General features: G+C 37.6%; 1 protein-coding gene across 2 annotated transcripts in view; it reads left to right on the top strand.

The window, feature by feature from the left end:
* Positions 1 to 20,399, top strand: part of TRAPPC12 (trafficking protein particle complex subunit 12) — a 57,733-nt gene that overhangs the window by 8,376 nt on the left and 28,958 nt on the right. For both annotated transcript variants that reach the window (XM_083829554.1, XM_083829553.1), the window contains exons 4-5: positions 5,403 to 5,516; positions 6,225 to 6,363. In XM_083829554.1, coding sequence (XP_083685680.1) covers positions 5,403 to 5,516; positions 6,225 to 6,363 — 253 coding nt within the window. The remainder of the gene's footprint in view (positions 1 to 5,402; positions 5,517 to 6,224; positions 6,364 to 20,399) is intronic.

Below are 20,399 nucleotides of genomic sequence, written 5' to 3'. Positions count from 1 at the left end.
ATGGTGACTCAACCACTTCCCTGGGCAGCCCATTCCAATGCCTAACAACCCTTTCAGTAAAGAAGTTCTTCCTAACATCCAACCTAAACCTCCCCTGGTGCAACTTTAGCCCATTCCCCCTCATCCTGTCACCAGGCACGTGGGAGAACAGTCCAACCCCTACCTCTCTACAGCCTCCTTTAAGGTACCTATAGAGAGCGATGAGGTCTCCCCTGAGCCTCCTCTTCTCCAGGCTGAACAACCCCAGCTCCCTCAGCCGCTCCTCGTAAGACTTGTTCTTCAGACCCCTCACCAGCTTCGTTGCCCTTCTCTGGACTCTCTCAAGCACCTCGATGTCCTTCTTGTAGCGAGGGGCCCAAAACTGAACACAGTACTCGAGGTGTGGCCTCACCAGAGCCGAGTACAGGGGCACAATCACTTCCCTAGACCTGCTGGCCACACTGCTTCTTATACAAGCCAGGAGGCTGTTGGCCTTCTTGGCCACCTGAGCACACTGCTGGCTCATATTCAGCTGCCTATCAACCAGTACTCCCAGGTCCTTCTCTGCCAGGCAGCTTTCCAGCCACTCATCTCCCAGCCTGTAGCGCTGCTTGGGGTTGTTGCGCCCCAGGTGCAGGACCCGGCACTTGGCCTTGTTGAACTTCATACAGTTGACCTCAGCCCATCGCTCCAGCCTATCCAGATCCTCCTGCAGAGCCTTTCTGCCCTCGAGCAGATCGACACATGCACCTAACTTGGTGTCATCTGCAAACTTACTGAGGGTTCACTCGATCCCCTCATCCAGGTCATCAATAAAGATATTGAAGAGGACTGGCCCCAGTACTGAGCCCTGGGGTACTCCACTAGTGACCGGCCTCCAACTGGATTTGACTCCATTTACCATGACTCTTTGGGCCCGGCCATCCAGCCAGTTTTTAAACCAACGAAGCGTACGCCAGTCCAAGCCACGAGCAGCCAGTTTCTTGAGGAGAACGTTGTGGGAAACAGTGTCAAAAGCCTTACTGAGGTCAAGGTAGATCACATCCACAGCCTTCCCCTCATCCACCAAGCGTGTCACTTGGTCATAGAAGGAGATCAGGTTCGTCAAGCAGGACCTGCCTGTTATAAACCCATGCTGACTGGGCCTGATCGCCTGCTTGCCCTGCAAGTGCTGCGTGATGACACTCAAGATAATCTGCTCCATGAGCTTCCCCGGCACTGAGGTCAAACTGACAGGCCTATAGTTCCCCGGGTCTGCCCTCTGGCCCTTCTTGTAGATGGGCATCACATTTGCTAGCCGCCAGTCAACTGGGACCTCCCCTGATAGCCAGGACTGCCAATAAATGATGGAAAACAGCTTGGCCAGTTCTTCTGCCAGTTCTTGCAGTACCCTCAGGTGGATCCCATCCGGCCCCATCGACTTGCGTACATCTAAGTGCTGTAGCAGGTCTCCAGTCATTTTCTTGTGGATTGTGAGGGCCACATCCTGTTCTCCATCCCCTTCCACCAGTTCAGGGTGCTGGGTATCTGGAGAACAACTGGTTTTGCCGCTAAAGACTGAGGCAAAGAAGGCATCACTGTACCTTGTTCAGCATATTATATCTTGCCGCAGGTAGCTCTGCGGACAAAGTGTTCTAAAAGAGAAAATATTCTTCCTGATCTCCATCACAGTTAAGCAAAATCTTTAGTGTATAGAATTTGATGATACCTAATAATTATGATGAATTTTGTTCCTATGTTGCTTTTTTAAGTTGTTTTCTTGATGTTTCCTTCTTCTTTCCTGTTACTTTGTATGAAGAGGCAGCAGTAACATTTCCATTTCTCCAATCTTCTTTTTTTGAAGTCAAAAATAACTCTTCTAGTTATCTGATAATAGATGTCTTAATCAGCCTAACATTTCTTCTTGGAATCTCTTCCAATTGAAGCTAATACCTTTTTATTATCACTGTCTAGAACTGAACACAGTAAGCTGTGTGACTTTACATGTTAATGATCGTGTTTTACCTCTTTCTATTATTCTGACACTGTAAATCGTGTGATCTCTGTGTAGTGATGTGGTCATTCTATATATTGACAATACTTCCTGGATTATATCTGCAAATACAGATAGCAGCTCCGTTGGCCAGGATCACAAGAGAATATATTAAATTTGATTGATTCAAGTGTACATCTTGAGTAGAAAATTCTTGTCTTACTTATAAAAGTTTCAATATCAAACTTGTGCAAGTTAAAAGATAATTCTGTGGATGAAGTTAGCGCTTGCCACAAAGAGTGTTGGCAACAGAAGTTGTTTTGGAGGAATCATAGAACAGAAGTTGTTTTAAAGACAGTTAGTTGTCAGAAAACTGATGTTACCTAGAAGCTTAATAGCTGAACTTCCAAAGGTGAACCTTTTCTGATAAACAACCAACAGCAGTGTCACGTCTAAGACAAATAGCTGCTTACCAGTAACTGAACTCGGTTTGTAAAACTCAGCTAACGAGTTTTACTCAGTGTGAATTTAGTTTCGAGTTGATTTGAGGGAGATTTGTTCCAGTAGCCCAATGATGGATAGTTGGTTTATTGAACAACTGTATTGTCACAAAGTCTTTGCTATGGTATGCATAACAGATAATTGAAAATGCGTTCTTGTTAGATCAGTGGTGGTGAAGTTCTGCAGTTGAACTAGTTTTACAACTTTGAAGCTTTAAAGCGCTGTAGAGGCCAAGTGTTTATGTATTGCAACTGATAACAGAAAATCTGAGTTCCTGAAAAGTTTTGTTAATTTGGTGTAGGAACATGCATTTACCTCTTGCTTGAGTGCATGTTGTTGCTTTGTTTTACAGCATCGGATAAAAACTACACATACAAATGCAAGTTCAATTTATCTTATTTCCTCTTATTCCATATTTTAGGTTAACTTTTTACCCTCATTTGAACAAATAGTACAGTATTTCTTACTAGAGACCTTTCGGATATTTTGAGTTGTAAGGTGTTTGCAGTCATAGGAAAATTGTCTTTGATAGGTTTCATACCTAAAAAAAAGACTGCATCTTACTGCTATAAATATGCAACAGTTGCTCTAAGTAAGCAGTAATTTCTCTAAGTTACTAGACCAGGAAAGGGTTACTAACTACATTTTCTTAACTGATGTGAAAGTGCTCTACGAATGTAATTTACAGAGGAGAAGAATGTCATAGCTAGTGGAGGAGGACATTTTAATCACTTTAATGGTGTTACATGTAGAGTTAATGACTCCCTTTGAGTCTATTTTCAAAAAAAATCATATAGTGTTATTTTTGCATGTGATTAATGTTGTGCTTTTGCATATATTTTCAATTATAACAAACTTGGATACAATGGTATGGCATATGTATTTACTTTAATAAGTTAGAAATTCTCCTTAAAAATACAGGTACTTTTTTGTATTCCTTTAGTCTTCAATTTCTAATAATTTTGTAGCCGATTTGAGAGAAGGTTGGAGACACAGGCAACACAAACAATAGTTGAGGGCTTGAAGGGTTTGAGGGGGGATGTTGAATTTCTGCAACTAAAAAGCGTCAATTTATTGGATGAAATTTCAGTAGCTTACCTCTTAAGTCAAAGTTGTTTTCCTGAGAAGCCGAGTAATGTTAGAAATTCTCTTTGCGCGCCAGGTGAGTTAGCTTGTCATTGAACATATATTCTGCAGACACCCAGTCTGCAAGCTTCTTTCACAATTTTACCTTTCATTCTGTCTCTCCTACATGACTTTCCTTGCTTACCACCTGGGTATCAGTCCTGTTTGTTGCATCACCTGAGCTTCACTACTTTCCTTCAGGAAAACAATGCACACTATTTTATACAAAGAATGAATAAGAATACTTCTGCAGTCATACACTCTCTTTGTTCAACTGTAATTCAGAAAATCAAGTAAAATTGGCTTGCAGGGGGAGACTTTTAAAGAACAGTTACATGTGAGAGAGTGGTGGTCAGGTACTTGGTAGCATTTTTTTCAGTCCAAATCAGTGAATATATTCATAATAGAACAAGAATGCAGTCTTTCACATATAGTGAAAATTCAGATAATTAAACTTCTTCCTTTTTTAATAAAGTATCCTAAAAATTATTAAAAATATATACATATCAATTCTTGCTTTTCCATGAATGTATACATCTCAGAAGTTGCTATGCTGCTTCATGGTTGTCCTGTTGGCCAACTTCTGCATTTCCAGTGGAATTCAAATTTTTTACCTGCAGTATGACAATGCAGATGATACATGAGGTGATCAGTGCACTACTGTAGCTGCCCTTTGAATTAGTATGGCTGCAAAATAGGGGCCAGAGTATGAAATCTCTGTGTTACTAGTAGTTTTCCCATCTGATACTTTTATTGACACGTTTTCCAAACTCTAAATGTTAGGGAGAATTTAATGAAATGCCAGTTCAAGGTGAGTATCTGAACTTTGCAAACGCTGAAATATATGTATTCTATTCCTTTATGTTTTATCAGACAAAATGCCAGTTCTCTGTTACATTTATCATTATATTTGCTGTGTTTAATAAATTCCACTTGAAAAAAGATGACTTTCAGGTAACAAGAGAGATTAATTTTATAACGACGTGTCTACTGGACTTGTGTCTCCTGAAAAAATTACTCTGTTTAAAAGAAAAGTATGATAACCTAAACCTATGAAGCCTTTCTCTGTCTTTTTTTTTTTTTTAATTTTATTAGGTATTTACATGACTGCATTAGCATATACAAGGCTAATTGGATGACAGGGTGACAGTACAGTGTGACTTGTATAGCTAGGGATGATTTTGTTTAATGAATGAAAAATATATTTAAGATTGTTGTAAAGTTAGCAATGCAATGAAAATTCAGATATTTATATTTCAAAGTTGAAAGCATTTTTATGATTTTGAATTTATTATCGTTTTATACATTATATTATTTCTCTTCCTTTGTTCTTAATTGCTAGAAATTCCGTGTTCTGGGCAATGTTTAGAAGGTGTTTTCATTAAATGAACTACACCAGGGATTATAATCTGAAATGTTGAATTCAGTACTGCAGGAATAGGCTTTAAGTACTTTGTAGCAGTAGAGTGACTTGGACGTGATTGTGTGGCAATGTTTTCTCCTTCCGAGGAGAAGGCAAAGCTTTGAATATTGCAAGTGTATTAGCAAACGTTATACATCTTTAAGTTTAGAGACCCATATGGAGTTGTGTATTCTTTTGATTTAGTGATCTGATAATACTGCTTTCTTTCATGCTTGACTTCACTTTTTACCTAATTACACGTGCAGTTTTGACAAATGACACTGTGCTTCTCACCAGCCAGCTTTCCTGACCTTGTCATTTTTACTGATGGTTATACGTAGCTGCTTCAGACAAAACAAACGCTTGTGTATTTTAGGGGTTGCACATTAATGTTTTTGCTACTTACTCTTTCCTTCTTCCCAGAGCAGTAAAAACTGGAGGGCAGCAGTTGACTTGTGTGGGCGTCTTCTAACTGCTCATGGTCAAGGCTACAAAAAAAGTGGACTACCTACTAACCATACAACAGATTCTTTGCAGGTATGTTCAAAGATACCCCCTTGTCGCTTTTTTTCCAGCATACTCACTGTGGAATTTTTTTTTTTTTGACATAAACTTGTTTTCCTAATTGTTACCTAAAAATTAAACTTATTAAGGCGTTGTACCAGGTCACTTATTTCTGTTTGTCTATGTAAAGTAGGTCTTCATTTTAAACAAAATAGTTTAAAAAAGTAAAATTCTGTCTTGACTGTATGCTTTAAAGGTAATGATACTCATAAAAGGAGTAAGTTTTGCTGTCTTGGAAGACTCACTGCACTAAGTTCATGGACGCTATTGTGATGGTTTCACACAGATGGGCAGCTAAGCTCTGCCACACTGTTCTCTCACTCCCCTTCCTTAAAGGAACAGGGGGAGAAAATATGGAAAAAGCTTGTTGAGATAAGGACAGGGAGATCCCTCAAGAATTACCGTCATGGACAAACCTAAAATTTGTCTTCAGCTTTTCCATATCTTTACAAAGAAACAAAACATCACTCCTCTGGGTTTTGTTGTAATGATCTTTGGAAAAGTGTTCTGTGAATACGCAAGTAAATATAAATCCTGATTCTTACCAGCAAGTAGCGTAGAATCTCTTCACTCAACTTTATCAGAAAAACTTAGACAGTCAAAGTTGTATTTAGATGTGTCTTGTGATTAAAGGGAATAACAGACTTCATCTTTTCTTTTTTTATATATAATCAATTTTAGCTGTGGTTTGTGAGGCTAGCGCTACTCGTAAAACTGAATCTCTTCCAAAATGCAGAAATGGAATTTGAACCATTTGGAAATTTGGACCAGCCTGATCTTTATTATGAATATTACCCTCATGTATACCCTGGACGAAAAGGTAGGATACTTGATTTATAAAACATTTATTTTAACCATGAATTATTGGTGGTTTTTTATTACTGTTTTTACTAGTCTTTACAGAAATAATGGATTTTGTTTTGTTTTTAAAATCTAAAGCATTGGTGATCTTTTGTTTATTTCTTTTTTTCCCTTGAAAATAGAATGTGATTAACTACTAAGTTAAAGTACTGTTTGTGTTACAGAGGTAGTGAAGTAAAAATAAGGAGTAAAGCTACTCCATCACAGTCTAGATGGGCAGTGTATTTCATGCTGCTGATACAGCATTGATTTGAGAGAGGGATGTTTTTAACAAGTAAATATGATAAAATATTCTAGCTCTAGAGTATTTAAATTAATAAACCTTAATAGTTCATTCTCGCCAGAAACAACTGTTAAAGATCATGAGAGAGTTTATATGTACAGAATTAATAAGCTTTCTTTATACGAGTTTTCTGATATTTAATATAGCTTTAAATTGTTCTATGGCTTTCCACAATGGAAAGGGAGAAGCAAAATCTTTCCCTTCTGTTCAAGACCTGTTCAATATTTTTTGTTCTTTCCTTCTCCTTTTCTCCCCAAAGCTGTAGGAGACAGTATCTCTAGAGCTTTCTCTATGTATTGTTGGCCCATAGATTCCAGAGTTACTAATGGACAGCAGACAGGCTAACACTACATGCACACAAGAATAGTTTATCATGTGTCCTGTTCATGAAGAGAAAAAAAAAAAAACACCACCAGCCTCAATTGTTTAAGGGTTTTATCTTGAGTTGCAAATGCACTACTTCTCACTGCTGCCCATAGGTTAACCTAGTAGTTCCATTTCTTAGGATATTCTAGTACTTTAAGAGTCCGGGTTTGAAAAATTAGTGTTTCTAAGAGCAATTTCACTCCCATTATTCCATGCTACTTTGAACTTGTTTTTTTTTTTTTTTTTCTAATCTATTCAATTCTCTCTGGTGCAAGTGATCTTAGCTTTCTTTGGCTTTCATATTTGAACAACCATTTATAATAAAATGCTTGTAAGTAATGTAATTTTAAAAGATAGGGCCACCATCCGAAATATTATGGTCCATTTTATGTGAAGTGCTGGTAGTCTCGATGAGTTAACCTAGAACGATGAAGGGATTTTGAGGTTGCTGAGGAAGGGCAGTCAAGCAAGTTCAGGATCTTTCACAGAAGATCGTTTCACCTGTTTCGTGATGCAGAGGATCAAGTGTAGCCCAGCAAGACCAATGTGGGCTCCCTAGAACGAGTCCATCTAACCAAATAAGTCAACATCTTTCAGGCAATAACAAGCAAAAATTTCTTGTTTTTGCCTTGAATATATTGAGTCCACTGAGATGAATTGTCTTTTTTTTAAGAGAGAGGGAGAGGTTTTGGTCACCAGGTTGGACAGCTCCTTGGATCTGGTTATGTTTTGGCAGCTTTGGACATGATGCAGCGTTACACAGGAGGAGAAGTTTTCCCCAGGCTGTCAGAAGATGTAAAAAGGTGATCAGGAATAGTCAGCATGGATTCACCAAGGGTATATCATGCTTAACCAATTTGATAGGCTTCTGTGATGGGATGACTACCTGGGTAGATGAGGGGAGAGCAGTGGATGTGGTCTAACATGATCTCAGGAAGGCTTTTGACACTGTCTCCCATAACATCCTCATAGACAAGCTCAGGAAGCGCGGCCTAGATGAGTGGACAGTGAGGTGGATTGGCAATGGGCTGGATGGCAGAGCTCAGAGGGTTGTGCATAGTGGTGTGGAGTCTAGTTGGAGGCCAGTAGCTAGCGGTGTCCCCCAGGGGTCAGTACTGGGTCCAGTGTTGTTCAACATACTCATCAACAACCTGGACGACGGAATGGAGTGCACCCTCAGCGAGTTTGCTGATGACACAAAGCTGGGAGGAGTGGCTGATAGAATCATAGAATATCACAAGTTTCTTTACTGTGAGGGTGACAGAGCACTGGAACAGGTTGCCCACAGAGTTTGTGGAGTCTCCCTCTCCAGAGATTTCAAAACCCGCCTGGATGCTGTCCTATGCAGCGTGCTGTAGGTGATCCTGCTTGGCAGGGGGGTTGGACTAGATGGTCTTCGGAGGTCCCTGCCAACCTTGGCCATTCTGTGATTCTGTGAATGGCAACAGCAGTCTTGTGCTTTCATCCACAAGTAGACGAGGAGGCTTCTGGGATCTCTGACACGCTGTTCCTTCTATTCCACGTTGTCTTGAAGTGAATTCTTGACCCTTTCCTCCATGCTTTAATTTTCTTCCTGACCTACCAACATTTTCATGGTTTACAAATACTGTCTTTTTTCATTCTAAGCCAACAGAAGAGCTAATTTTTTTTATCTTTTTCAGCATTAAAAATAATAAATGAATAGCATTGCTTGAATAAGTAAGGACACATAAGTAGTTGTATGAAATTTCTTTTTTTTTTTTTATCTTTTTTTGCTTTGTTTTGTTTATTTCTACTAAAACCTCAAACCACAGTGGACAATAGTAAGGTCAGAAAAGTAATACAGACCTAGTGAAATATGCTAAACTAATAGTTGAGTGATGTCTAGAGTCACACTATTGTACACTATATTATAAATATATATAAATAAAACTTTTACTACCCATCTGAAAGTGTTTTATTGCAGCACACACTAGTATATCCCTATGTTCACAATCATGTCACACCTTAAAACCTTGTGCTAGGATTGCTAACAGTTCATAAGAAAGTGTACATTATGAAAGCAGTTTCTAGAGCCCATGCAACTAAATATTTAACAATGCGTTACTAATTTAGGCATTTGCTACCTGAATGCAGAAGACTGATTTCATGTTAAAGGAGTAAAGATGATGCTGTATCGTCACAAAGAGAAAGAAAAGGGGAAAGGAGGGGAAAACCAAAAACAAATAAACGCAACTATGCATCTAGAGCTCTGGTCAGGGAAATAAAAGCCCTGTCTTTACTTGTACACAGTTTTTTTCTTCTTAACTCAGAATAAATTATTCTCAATTATTGTAGCTTTTAGAACACTCATTTTGGTAGCGTTAACTTTTCTGTAACTTACTGGTCTATTAACCAGAAACAAGTGCAAATTATCTCATAGAGGAATGAAATAGTGTTTTAATGTTTCAGTGTAATCCTTGGCTCTTTCAGAAACATCCAGGCATTACCAATGGAAAGGACATGTTAGGTTAGCTGATAGGAGGGAGTTTATGAACTGTCATAAGGAACACAGAAGCAGAAGTTATGAGTAAAAGTGGAATAGACTGTATTATTGAAAGACAAAACCCTAAAAAGAATTCTGTAATCCATGAGTTGCAAGAGTGATGACAAAAATCCAGCCCTATAACAGAGATGTGCATAAAGCAATCTGGGACGCTGGTTCCCAACCTGAGTAACTATCTATTACAAAATAATAATAGCAGTAAGCATATGAAATCAGATTTTTCTGCTTCTTACTGCCCATGATTTCTAGAAATGATGATGCATCTGCACATGTACTGCAAACTGCTGAATTTAAGCATGCTGCACAAAAAAACCTAGCAACAGGGACTTTCCCCACCCCACCCCACCCCGTAGCTTACTATTGAGAAAGTTTCTTCTGTGCTGCTTCCAAACAGGTACCTTTGTTATTTTAATCTGCTACAAAGTACTATCAGTTATTTTTGCAGTCAAGCACAGAGGTGGGTGACCATATGGGCGAAACTACAGTTCTTGTTTTCTGCTTGGAATTCCTATGTACAAAGGCTTTCCGAAATGCAAGAGCCCTACCTGCAAGACAAGCTAGAATCCTTACTGTTACAGCGGAGCTGGTCCTTCCATGCTGACAGACCTTGTTGATGAACAACAGCTGCCTTTCAGCTGCTGTAAATTGGACACTCCTTCAAATGATGCCATAGGTACAAATGACAAAAACAGCAGTAAATTTTTATGTATAAAAATATTTATGTAAAAATATTCCCCAGATTATCAAAGGAATTAACGAGGACAGATGTGCTGGTGGAAGAAACAGCTTTGCAGCTAAGGGAAAGCAGAAAAAATTAAATAAATAGGGAAATAGAAAAATGGAATTTGGAAGAATTAAATCCATATCTGAGCTATTTTAAGATTTGACTAGGAAATGAGACCAATTTAATCTCTGTTCTACATCAAGCAGGAAGGATCAAGGAGTGACTTAACCAATTTCACTGGTTAATACAAGGATCACAGCAAACTCCACCCCTGCCCTCTCAAATAGTGCATGCCTACAGGTAATGGAGATGACAAAAGGAAGAGAGTGTAAAAATCAGGAAAGGAAGATTTTTCAAATATTAGATCTTAGAACCATGATGAAGAAAACAGTAATGCACAGATCCATGGCTGCAAATGCTATATAAAACATCAGGATAAAAGAGAGGCTAGTGGTATTGCCAAAAGGGAAAGAAAAGAGCCCTGGGGAAGCTTCAGAGGGAAATTAAGTTGACCCTATTCACCATGTTAAGTTAAATTGATAGGAGAATATCTTCCACGCCTCCTACATTTACTTGGAATTTAAATTCTTTGAGGTATGCTCCTCTGTGATGAATGAATGAGGGACTATCCTCACTGCTGTAAGAAGCGCAGCTATATAAACTTCCCTCACCTAAAGCACCGAAAATACAGAAAAAAAACTAAAGTATTACATCCTTTATTACGAATATTTTGAATATAAAGAAATGATGCAAAGTACTGTATGTGTTACAATTAATGTAATTGTTTCTATCTATAGTCTCATTTCTTAAATTGACTTTTAAGTGCTCACTCCATTTATACACCATGAATCAAAATTAAAATGTTGAAACAAAACTCTTCCTTTTATGCTTGTTACACCACAAAATTATATATAGAATTACCAGACAGCAGTGGATTGTGGATTCCTACTAATATATTTCAACCAAAATATATGAATGATTTATATCTATTTTATTATTTAAATTAGCTTGTTAACAATGCATGTATAATAAATTCCTTTATCAATAATCCAGGACTGCATAGTTTAATGCTAGCCAGAACAGAATTGCTTGTTCTCTCTCACATCCCTGGGAACAGCATCTCTCTCTCTTCCCCTGCCCAGTCAAAACTCTATAAGGAAAGTGTGATAGCTGTTCCCACACCTTAATCCCATTGTATTTATGCAAGATATGTACAACCAGCAGGTTAGATCCATCCAACCTCATTGTCCTTATAGATGATCAGCTTAACTGTCCAAGTTGGTATGTTCAGCTTAAATATGAACTGAGACATGAGGTCATATTCTTTTCATTAATGGTTTCAATAGTTACAGTATATAATGATGATATATTTCCATGTACATCCCTTTCTTGTCTCTTTAAATTCAGTCTGTTGTGTTGTTCCACAGCTACCTTCCAACTATGAAATCAACTAATACAGATTGAATAAAAGTGTTATGGTTCCAGATGGGTATTCAGAGTAGTCACACTTACAATTTTTTCTAAGATAATACAGATATTTGAGTTAAGAAATATATGTACAATTTTAAGAGCATGGAGTACTGCCAAAATATTTAATTGTGCTTTCTTTCCCAAGGCTACATAGTCTCATTATAGACACTAGCAACTTTATATAGTATTCCTTAAAATTCTGCCTTACTGCAGTTATCAGTAGGTAAGATTTATGGTGATCCCTTTGTGACTTTGTGGTAGGGCAACTGTTGGTTTTTTTGTTGTTGTTGTTTTGGGGGGGGTTGGTTGGGTGGTTTGGTTTGGGGGGCAGATGGTTGGTGGCTTTTTGGGTTTTTGTTTTTGTTTTTGTTTTGCATTCTTTCTCTTCAGTTTCCCTTGCTTCACTGCAAATACCAACTCCAGATTATTGAAAAGGTATTTTTGAAATCTTTCAAAACCAGATTTTAATTTTTTTATGTCTCTGTATTCTTAGCTCATGTGCATTTAAATTGTGAAGCATATGGAAGCGTGCAATTTCAGATAAAATTTTCAAAACATTTTCTTTCAGTGGTTATGAGCATTTATGTCCCTATCTCTTCAGTCTTTCTGGAATGAAAGTAATAAACAAAAGCTTGGGAACCAAATATTCTGTTGAATCTGGATTTTTAACTTTAGTTTTCTTTGATGGTCAGTTGAACTTAGATTAAATGTCACTGTATCATTGCTCATAAAAATCCCTCATAAATTGTATGACTGTGCTGTTGTAGAAGTATGTAAACGTGTGTGTATACATGCACATATATACACCTCTGTGAGTCTATGACTATATAAAGCAGAATACCTTTTTAGATTTTCTGTATTTCTTTTTTTTACCCAATGAAGGGAGGCTTTGCAGTTTTTTTCTTTTGTTTTTTAATATTAAGATCCTGCTTTATACTTCCAGTAAATGATCATTTGCCCTACTGCTGCATTTTTGACATTTATAATCTGTTGAATAAGCTTTAGAAGGCAGATGAGAAATAACCTCTGATTACTTATTTTGCAGCAAGGAAATATGAAGATAAAAATGCTAGCCATTTTACTGCTCTAAAAGGGCTGCAGTTGAGGTCTTTAGTTTGAATTTGCTTGGCATGAGGTGGTGTTTATGTTATGATAATTAGGAGAACGTGCAGCTGTTCATAAAAAAGAAAAATAAAAAAAAATTGAAATTTAAATCTGTGGTCTTAGGAAATTCTACCTGATCTTAGTATTTAATTCATCTGTGTTTCCATGCTGTTGGAGTATCAATTTTGTTTTTAAGAGACCTTTTTTTACTTTCAGTTTTGCCTTTTGTATGCTGGTAATATATATATGAATGAGACTAATTCATACCAAAGGGACAATCAAAAATCATATTCTAAGAGGAAAAAAAATAGATGCACTGTTTTTAGAAGTGATAGCTAAAAAAACAATTGTCTTTAAAATGATACTATTTTTCCATTATTAATTTTCAATGGATAAAATTACCATGAAATGGTCAACAGAGGTTAAAAGTAGAACATCAAGCTGGAAGAATATTTATTAAACTTAAAAATAAAATTTCTATACATGACAGTAATTGTAGGGTATTGCCATTGTTGAAATCATCTAAGATTAGTGGACATGATTTTGCTGTATAAGAGGGCATCACTTCTTGTAGAGATCTGCAGCATGGAGTGGAAAAAAAAGACCTTGTCCAGTGGTCACAAGTAAACATTTTAATTGCAGGCTATGCTGCTTGCTTTAAATATTTCCTTGGTGGTATACATAAAGCTATGTTGCCTTATTTAATTTAGTACTGAGGAAAATAGAATAGAAGGCATGGTTTTGATTCAAAATAGTTTTTCAAAAGTCAGCCTATGCCAAAATCCAGTGTTTATTTAAAATCCTTTTATCCCCAGAGGACTCTCACATGAAATATATGTCCACTTACATAGGAACCTCTTGCAAAGAAATTTGTGTTAGAGTAAGGCACTCTGTGCATTAAGTATGTGGCCTAACAATAACCAAGTAGGTGAAGAATTTACGACAATATAATGTCATTCTTTTTTTCCCCCGAAGTACTTAATCTAGTAAGCATAGTTATTTCTGTTACAGCTTAGTGTTAATGTACTCAATCTTTCTTGTTTTTTCCCCAATGCGACAGTGTTTATTGAAGCAAGTATAGTTTTTTCCCTACTGTTAATCTGCTTTTTAATTAAATTTTGTACTGAATTCTACAACCTGCCCTTTAGACCTTCATAACACTATTGTTATTGATCAACTAGAAACATCAACAAATGTCATTACCTCTTCCCAATTGTTCTCTCGTTAACTAGATGGTATAAAATGAAAATTACAATGTTTTCTAAAATCTCAGACACAGTTTATGATCTACTCCTTCCATCTGGAATGCACCCATTCCCATCACAAACATTCTCTTTGATATGTATAGTATTGTTTCATTGTATTAACATTTACTTCTTTTTCTGTCTTGGTTGCAGGAAAGATTTATGTTCTGCTTGAACAATTAGAATTTTAGAAAGGAGTTTGCATTCTTGTCCTTGAGTTTCTTCTTGTCACTAAGTAAAGTGAGCAAGTTCTCTTTCTTACTCATCAGAAAAGGAGGTGGAAGAGAAAGTACTTTTATCTTCTTGGCAGTTTAAAACTGGCCTTAACCCTTCATTATTTTGTAGAAGGCACTGCAGAATAATGACATTATTTGTCTCTTAGCATGTGTTTTTAAAGTTCATGGCACAATCTTGCAACAGTCTTGAGGGAGATGTACAACTGTGGTATGTCTTTCTTTTTTCCTTTCTTTTCTCTCTCTTTTTTTAGCCAAATATCAACAAAAGTTTGCTTCAATGATACTTTGACAATTAATCATAATGAGATTTCAATTGTAGTGATGAATAAGATCAAGAAACACTTTCTATTCTAAACCTTCTTTTTCAACTACTCACTCTTTTACAATCTTTTTTTGAAATTTTTGCTGGTTTTTCCCTTCACTAATTTACACCATTTCAACAGTGTGCTTTGACACTTTTATTATAAGAACAACCGCACTACCTTTTATCAAGAACACAGGACTTCTTAATGGAAAACAGTGACTCTAAATGGGATTTTGAAATGAGAGTGAATAAATAGGACAAAGCACAAGAAAAAACCTTCAGCAGGATGTGATAGCATGATACCGAAGTTCCAGTGAAACACAAGTTTGTTTTCCCAGTGAAGGTGGCACAGATTGGAGCAAGCTCTTGAAGAAGTGTATTCTCTCTCTGTCTTCATGCTTTCAAATTATTTTTTTCTGAACTTAGGCTTTAGGCAAGTAAGTCATTAGGCTCATCACAATATAGCTAGGTGAAATATTTAGTGTTTGTAATATAGTAAGAAAAAGACTAGATAGAGTAAAATACTGGTAATCCAGTGTTTGCTCAAATCAAATTAATCCCCCTGCTTAAAGTGCTAGAATTGTTGGATTAGGTCTTGAAGAGGGTTGTGTTACACATAAATGTGTACATGCTTCTCCACTGCTAATTTGTGGACTTCCTAAGTGTATGTATTCAAATTTTCTAGTTTGATACATGACTCTAGTGTAACAGTATAAATTGCTAACTGAAAGAAAATCAAGTTCTTGCTGGAAAAGAACATAGACTGGTACAGTCTATGTGAAATTCCCTTGAATTTCAGTGTGCTAAAAGCCCTCATCTTGGCAAGAATTGTGTTCCTGAGTTGTTCAGTGGGCATGGATCTATACTGCCATACAACGCTGTGCAGAGCTCTTGTGCATGTCAGAAACAAGTCAGACCTATGGGCTGTGCATGAGCAAATCGTAAATGTGAGAAACAAATGAACTTTTCTGTAATTACCAACACCTTAATAGTATACATGTTGGAAATTAGACCTTTCTCTATATAGATATCTCATTTATATGACACTTTGGAGAGTTTCTAGGATCGTGCCTGATGGTGAGTTCCTTTTCTGTGGGGAAAATGAGCCTGAGGGTTAGGGTTGGTCCAAACCACTTCAGCAAGATGGCACCCCATTAAATGTCCGTGTCTGCTTCTGGACTAATACCAGCTGTAAGTTTCCCCCAGTTTGGGATTTTTGCCAAAGTTCCAATTAAATCATGCTATTTAGGGCAGTTTACTGTCAGAACTGGTAGCATTCCCATGCCTTCCTGTTGTTCATGAGAAAAGCTTTTTTTCCTGTAATTTAGCTACTGTTGTTGATAATGCAGGGTATTTCTTATTTTACTGTAATTAATTAGCAGATCTGAAATGCAAGTTGGGGAGCCTTTCGTATACCACATGGAATTTTGGGGTCTCTCCTAAACTAAGTTGTTCTGTGGTTTGTTTTTGTAACTATAGGCTACTGAATTGATTTCGAAAGTAAATTTTATTTAAAAAAAAAAAATCAAGTGAATCAGGAATAGCTTTTTGTTTGTCACTGTATACTATCCAGAGTTTCCTTTTCTTCAGCTTCTGTTTTGTCTTCTGTTCTTTTCTTGTGCCCAATTTTGTTTTCTTTAATGTACAGAGTTCCCTTCCACTTTATTGGTGACAAAGTTTCCCTTTTTCTGCGGAGTACAAGTGCCATAGCAAACTTCTTCAAAACGTGTTTTGAGCTGAGAAAGCATGCTTAGAGGTAGACTGCAGCATGCATCACAGTTTCGTAGGAGCTGCTGCAGAGAGGATTGGGCGTCATTTATATGCTGTCATGTTCTGACATCAGGGCTGGGGTGTTTATTTACTCCTTAGAGATGATGAGGAAAGACTAGACTTAAGGAAATAGTGCAGTATTAGTGGAAAACCAGAAGCTCTCATTCTTACCTTTATTTCCATGAGCTTCAAGGAAACCTTTCTTTTTCATATCAAAAGTATTAATCGCTAGAAGCCAACAGAGATAACCATAATCCTCCTCAGAAGTCTAAGTAGGGTAGGGCTCCAGAATATGAATTGTTATTTAAAGAATGAGTTGCATCTCTTGCACAATTCCACAGATTTTAAAGGCTTTTTATATTCCATAAGATGCACTTGGCTTTCTGGGCTACAAGCAGACATTGCTGGATTACATCGAGCTTCTCATCAACCAACACTCCCTCTCCCCAGGGCTGCTCAATCCATTCTCTGCCCAGCCTGTACCTGTGCTTGGGTTTGCCCTGGCCCAGATGCAGGACCTTGCAGTTGGCCTTGTTAAACCTCATGAAGTTTGCACAGGCCCACCTCTCAAGCCTGTCCGGGTCCTCCTGGATGGCATCCCTTCCCTCCAGCACGTCAACTGCACCACACAGCTTGGTGTCATCACAGACTTGTTGAGGGGGCACTCAATCCCCCTGTCCGTGTCACCAACAAAGATATCACCAACAGTGCTGCTCCCAGTACTGACCCCTGAGGAACACCACTCGTTACTGATCTCCACTTGGACATTGAGCCATTGACCACAACTCCTTGAGTGCGACCATCCAACCAATTTCTTTCCCATTAAGTGGTCCATCATTCGTGGTCCTCCAATTTAGAGACAAGGATTTCATGGGGGACAGTGCGAAATGCTTTGCACAAGTCCAGGTAGATGATGTCAGTTGCTCTTCCCCTATCCACCAGTGTTGTAACCCTGTCACAGAAGACCACCAGATCTGTCAGGTATGATCTGCCCTTAGTGAAGCCATGTTGGCTGTCACCAGTCACCTCATTATTTTCCATGTGCCTTAGTATATTTTCCAGGAGGATCTTTTCCACAGTCTTGCCAGGCACAGGGGTGAGACTGACTGGTCTGTAGTTCCCTGGGTCTTCTTTATTTCCCTTTTTAAAAATGGGGGTTGTGTTTCCCCACTTCCGGTCAAAGGAAACTTCACCAGACTGCCATGACTCATCAAATATGATCAATACTGGCTTAGCAACTATATCCACCAGTTCCCTCCCATGGATGAATCTCATCAGGTTGCATGGACCTGTGCACCTTTAGATTCCTTAGGTGGTCTCAAACCTAATCTTCTACACTGGGCAGTTCATCATTCTTCCAGTCCCCTGCCTTTGCTTTCTGGGGCCTGGGCCTTGTGGCTGGAACTCTTGTCAGTGAAGACTGAGCCAAAAAAGTCACTGAGTACCTCAGCCTTCTCCATAACCCGAGTGACCAAGTCTCCCATTTCCTTCCAGAGAGGGCCCACTATTTCCCTAGTCTTCCGTTTATCACCAATGGACCTATAGAAGCCTTTCTTGTTGCCCTTGATGCCCCTTGGCCAAATTTAATTCTAAAAGGGCTTTGACTTTCCTAACCTGATCCCTGGCTGCTCAGACAATGTCTCTGTACCCCTCCCTGGCTATCTGTCCTTGCTTCTGCTCTCTGTAGGCCTTCTTTTTTGCTTGAGTTTGTCCAGAAAAAGGAGGCCTACAGGGAAGAATGAACCTTAAGAATGTTCTTAGGAATATACTGTTTGTTTATTCTTATCTTGTGTTTTGTGTCTTGGATGCATACATATCTTCTTCTTGTGTCTCAGTGTAATACTTAAAATTTCATAAGTGTTATGTGAAAAAGATGCAGGAAAAAGAATCTGTTGGGAAACTAAGTAGTACCTGTTCCTATTATGATTACTAAATGAAATTATTTTCTGTTTAATCTTGTCTTAAAATGTATTTACATACTGTGGTTATTTTTCATGTTGTATTCTGTTTCCTGACATGTTTGATTTATGTAAAGGCAATACGGTTAACTAAGCATAGAATTGTTATTGATCACCTTTAAAAATGTTGTACGTGTGTTTCACTTAAATTATCTTTATTTTCCTTTTATAATTCAGCTTCTTACATTCTGTCTTTATAATATCTGTAATTGTGCTTTTTTAAGCAGAATTTTTGACAGTTAACTTTTTAAGTTTCACCTCTGTTTCCTTTGTCACATTCCTCATATAAAAAAGTGAGGAAATATTTTTTTATTTTTTTTTAGTCAGAAGGATTGATTTCTGTGCCTTGCAAGACAAGAGTGGAAGCTGTGTTTTTGTGGATTTGTGTGCAAAAAAAGTCTGGAAGATGTGCCTTTGGTACCACTCAATATGCTATCATCATGGAACAACAAAATAGAAGTCTATTGTTTAGAGCAAAATTCTTAATGAGCTGTGTTAGCTCACAAAAGTGTTACAGTCAGCACTTTCTGTGATTCTTTTATTTGATTGCTCTTTACATTTTGTCAGTGAACTGAAGAAGCACTGGTGAAGATTCACAAGAGTCGTATTATGGTTTGACTTCACCTTTTTCATTTCTCATTCACCCTGTGAAACTCTATTGAGGTTTTTTTTAAACTTATTGTGCTCTCAATTTTCTCTTCTGCCATGGCACGCACACAGGTCACCTTGCTTAGCCTTTTGATAGCAAAGGTTCATAATCATCACCTTCTGAAAAGGCTTTTGGTACCTTGCTGTTGTTTCTCTCAGTGCAGTAACAGAGTGCAACAATAGATACAGAAAATACACTAATAGAATACATTACTACGCTTTTTTAAATTTTTTTACACAGCTGTTAACTAGGAGTAACAGAATTATTTTGATGAACAGATTTCTTCACATGCATTTTATATTAATGTTGTATATCTTTTTCCCAAAAAGTGTGTGTAAACTGTATTGATGCTTTAAAGAAAGCATCACTTGTTGAAAGCTTTACCAAATCTAAAGTAAATTTATGATAATTCTTTTTAACCAGAAATTCACTTTATTAATGTAGGAACTGAACTAGATATATAATCCATACCTCATATTATTTAACTAAACTACTTGCAGATGGGAACACATCTGGGGAAGTTTACTTACCCAAAGATCTCTGAGTTTCTTTTTTATAAATAGATTAAGTATTTAAGGAATATGTGTGGATAAGTGGCTTGGATAAGTGCTGCAGGGTTTTTTTTGAGTGATTTCACTTGAAATTGCAAAGTACTGTTTACATGGAGTGGTAAGACAGCCTTACCAGTGGTAGAAGGTAGCCTTTTCACATTTTTCTTTTTGCCCCCATTACCACACTTTTGTGAGAGCACCTATACGGTTTTGCGCCATCTTCCAAAAATATTCCACTATTTGGAAGGATTGCAAGGAAACTGAGGAAGAGGGCAGAAACGGTCTTTCTGAGATCTTAAATATAATTTCAGCAACCTGTTTAATCAGGCATTAAGCAACAGAAGTTCACTGGTCCAATTTGGTGGATACTCACAGTAACTTAACTATTATCCTGCAAGTAATTTTATGAGTTTCAAAAAGAAAGAGAAGAAACGGATGGTAGAGCTTTAAATCCTCCTGCATGAAATAGTAATATAAATTCTAGTTTGAAAAGTCATTACACTGACTACCCTTTACACTGTGGGTCAGCTTCTTTCTGATTTTGTTTGGTGAGACCTGTCATTACTCCTGACATACTTAGTAAGGATTGCACGGGCATGCTTTTTAGTCACATTCTCTGAAGGAAATAGTAGGTGGTTAAGAAATAACACGTTAATAAAGTACATTTGGAGGTGATATAGTTCTGACTGCTTATCACAACTGAGGTCTTAGTTGTAACAGGGAATAAAGCAGATTCTTGTCAAGCCTAAGTTGGCCTGGAGTTCCATTTATTATTCTCACATCCTCTGACACCAATTTGGATTATGTAGTTT

This window comes from Anser anser, assembly GCF_964211835.1.
Source record: "Anser anser genome assembly, chromosome: 3".
Lineage (NCBI taxonomy): Eukaryota > Metazoa > Chordata > Aves > Anseriformes > Anatidae > Anser > Anser anser.
This window is presented reverse-complemented; position numbering and strand designations above follow the sequence as displayed.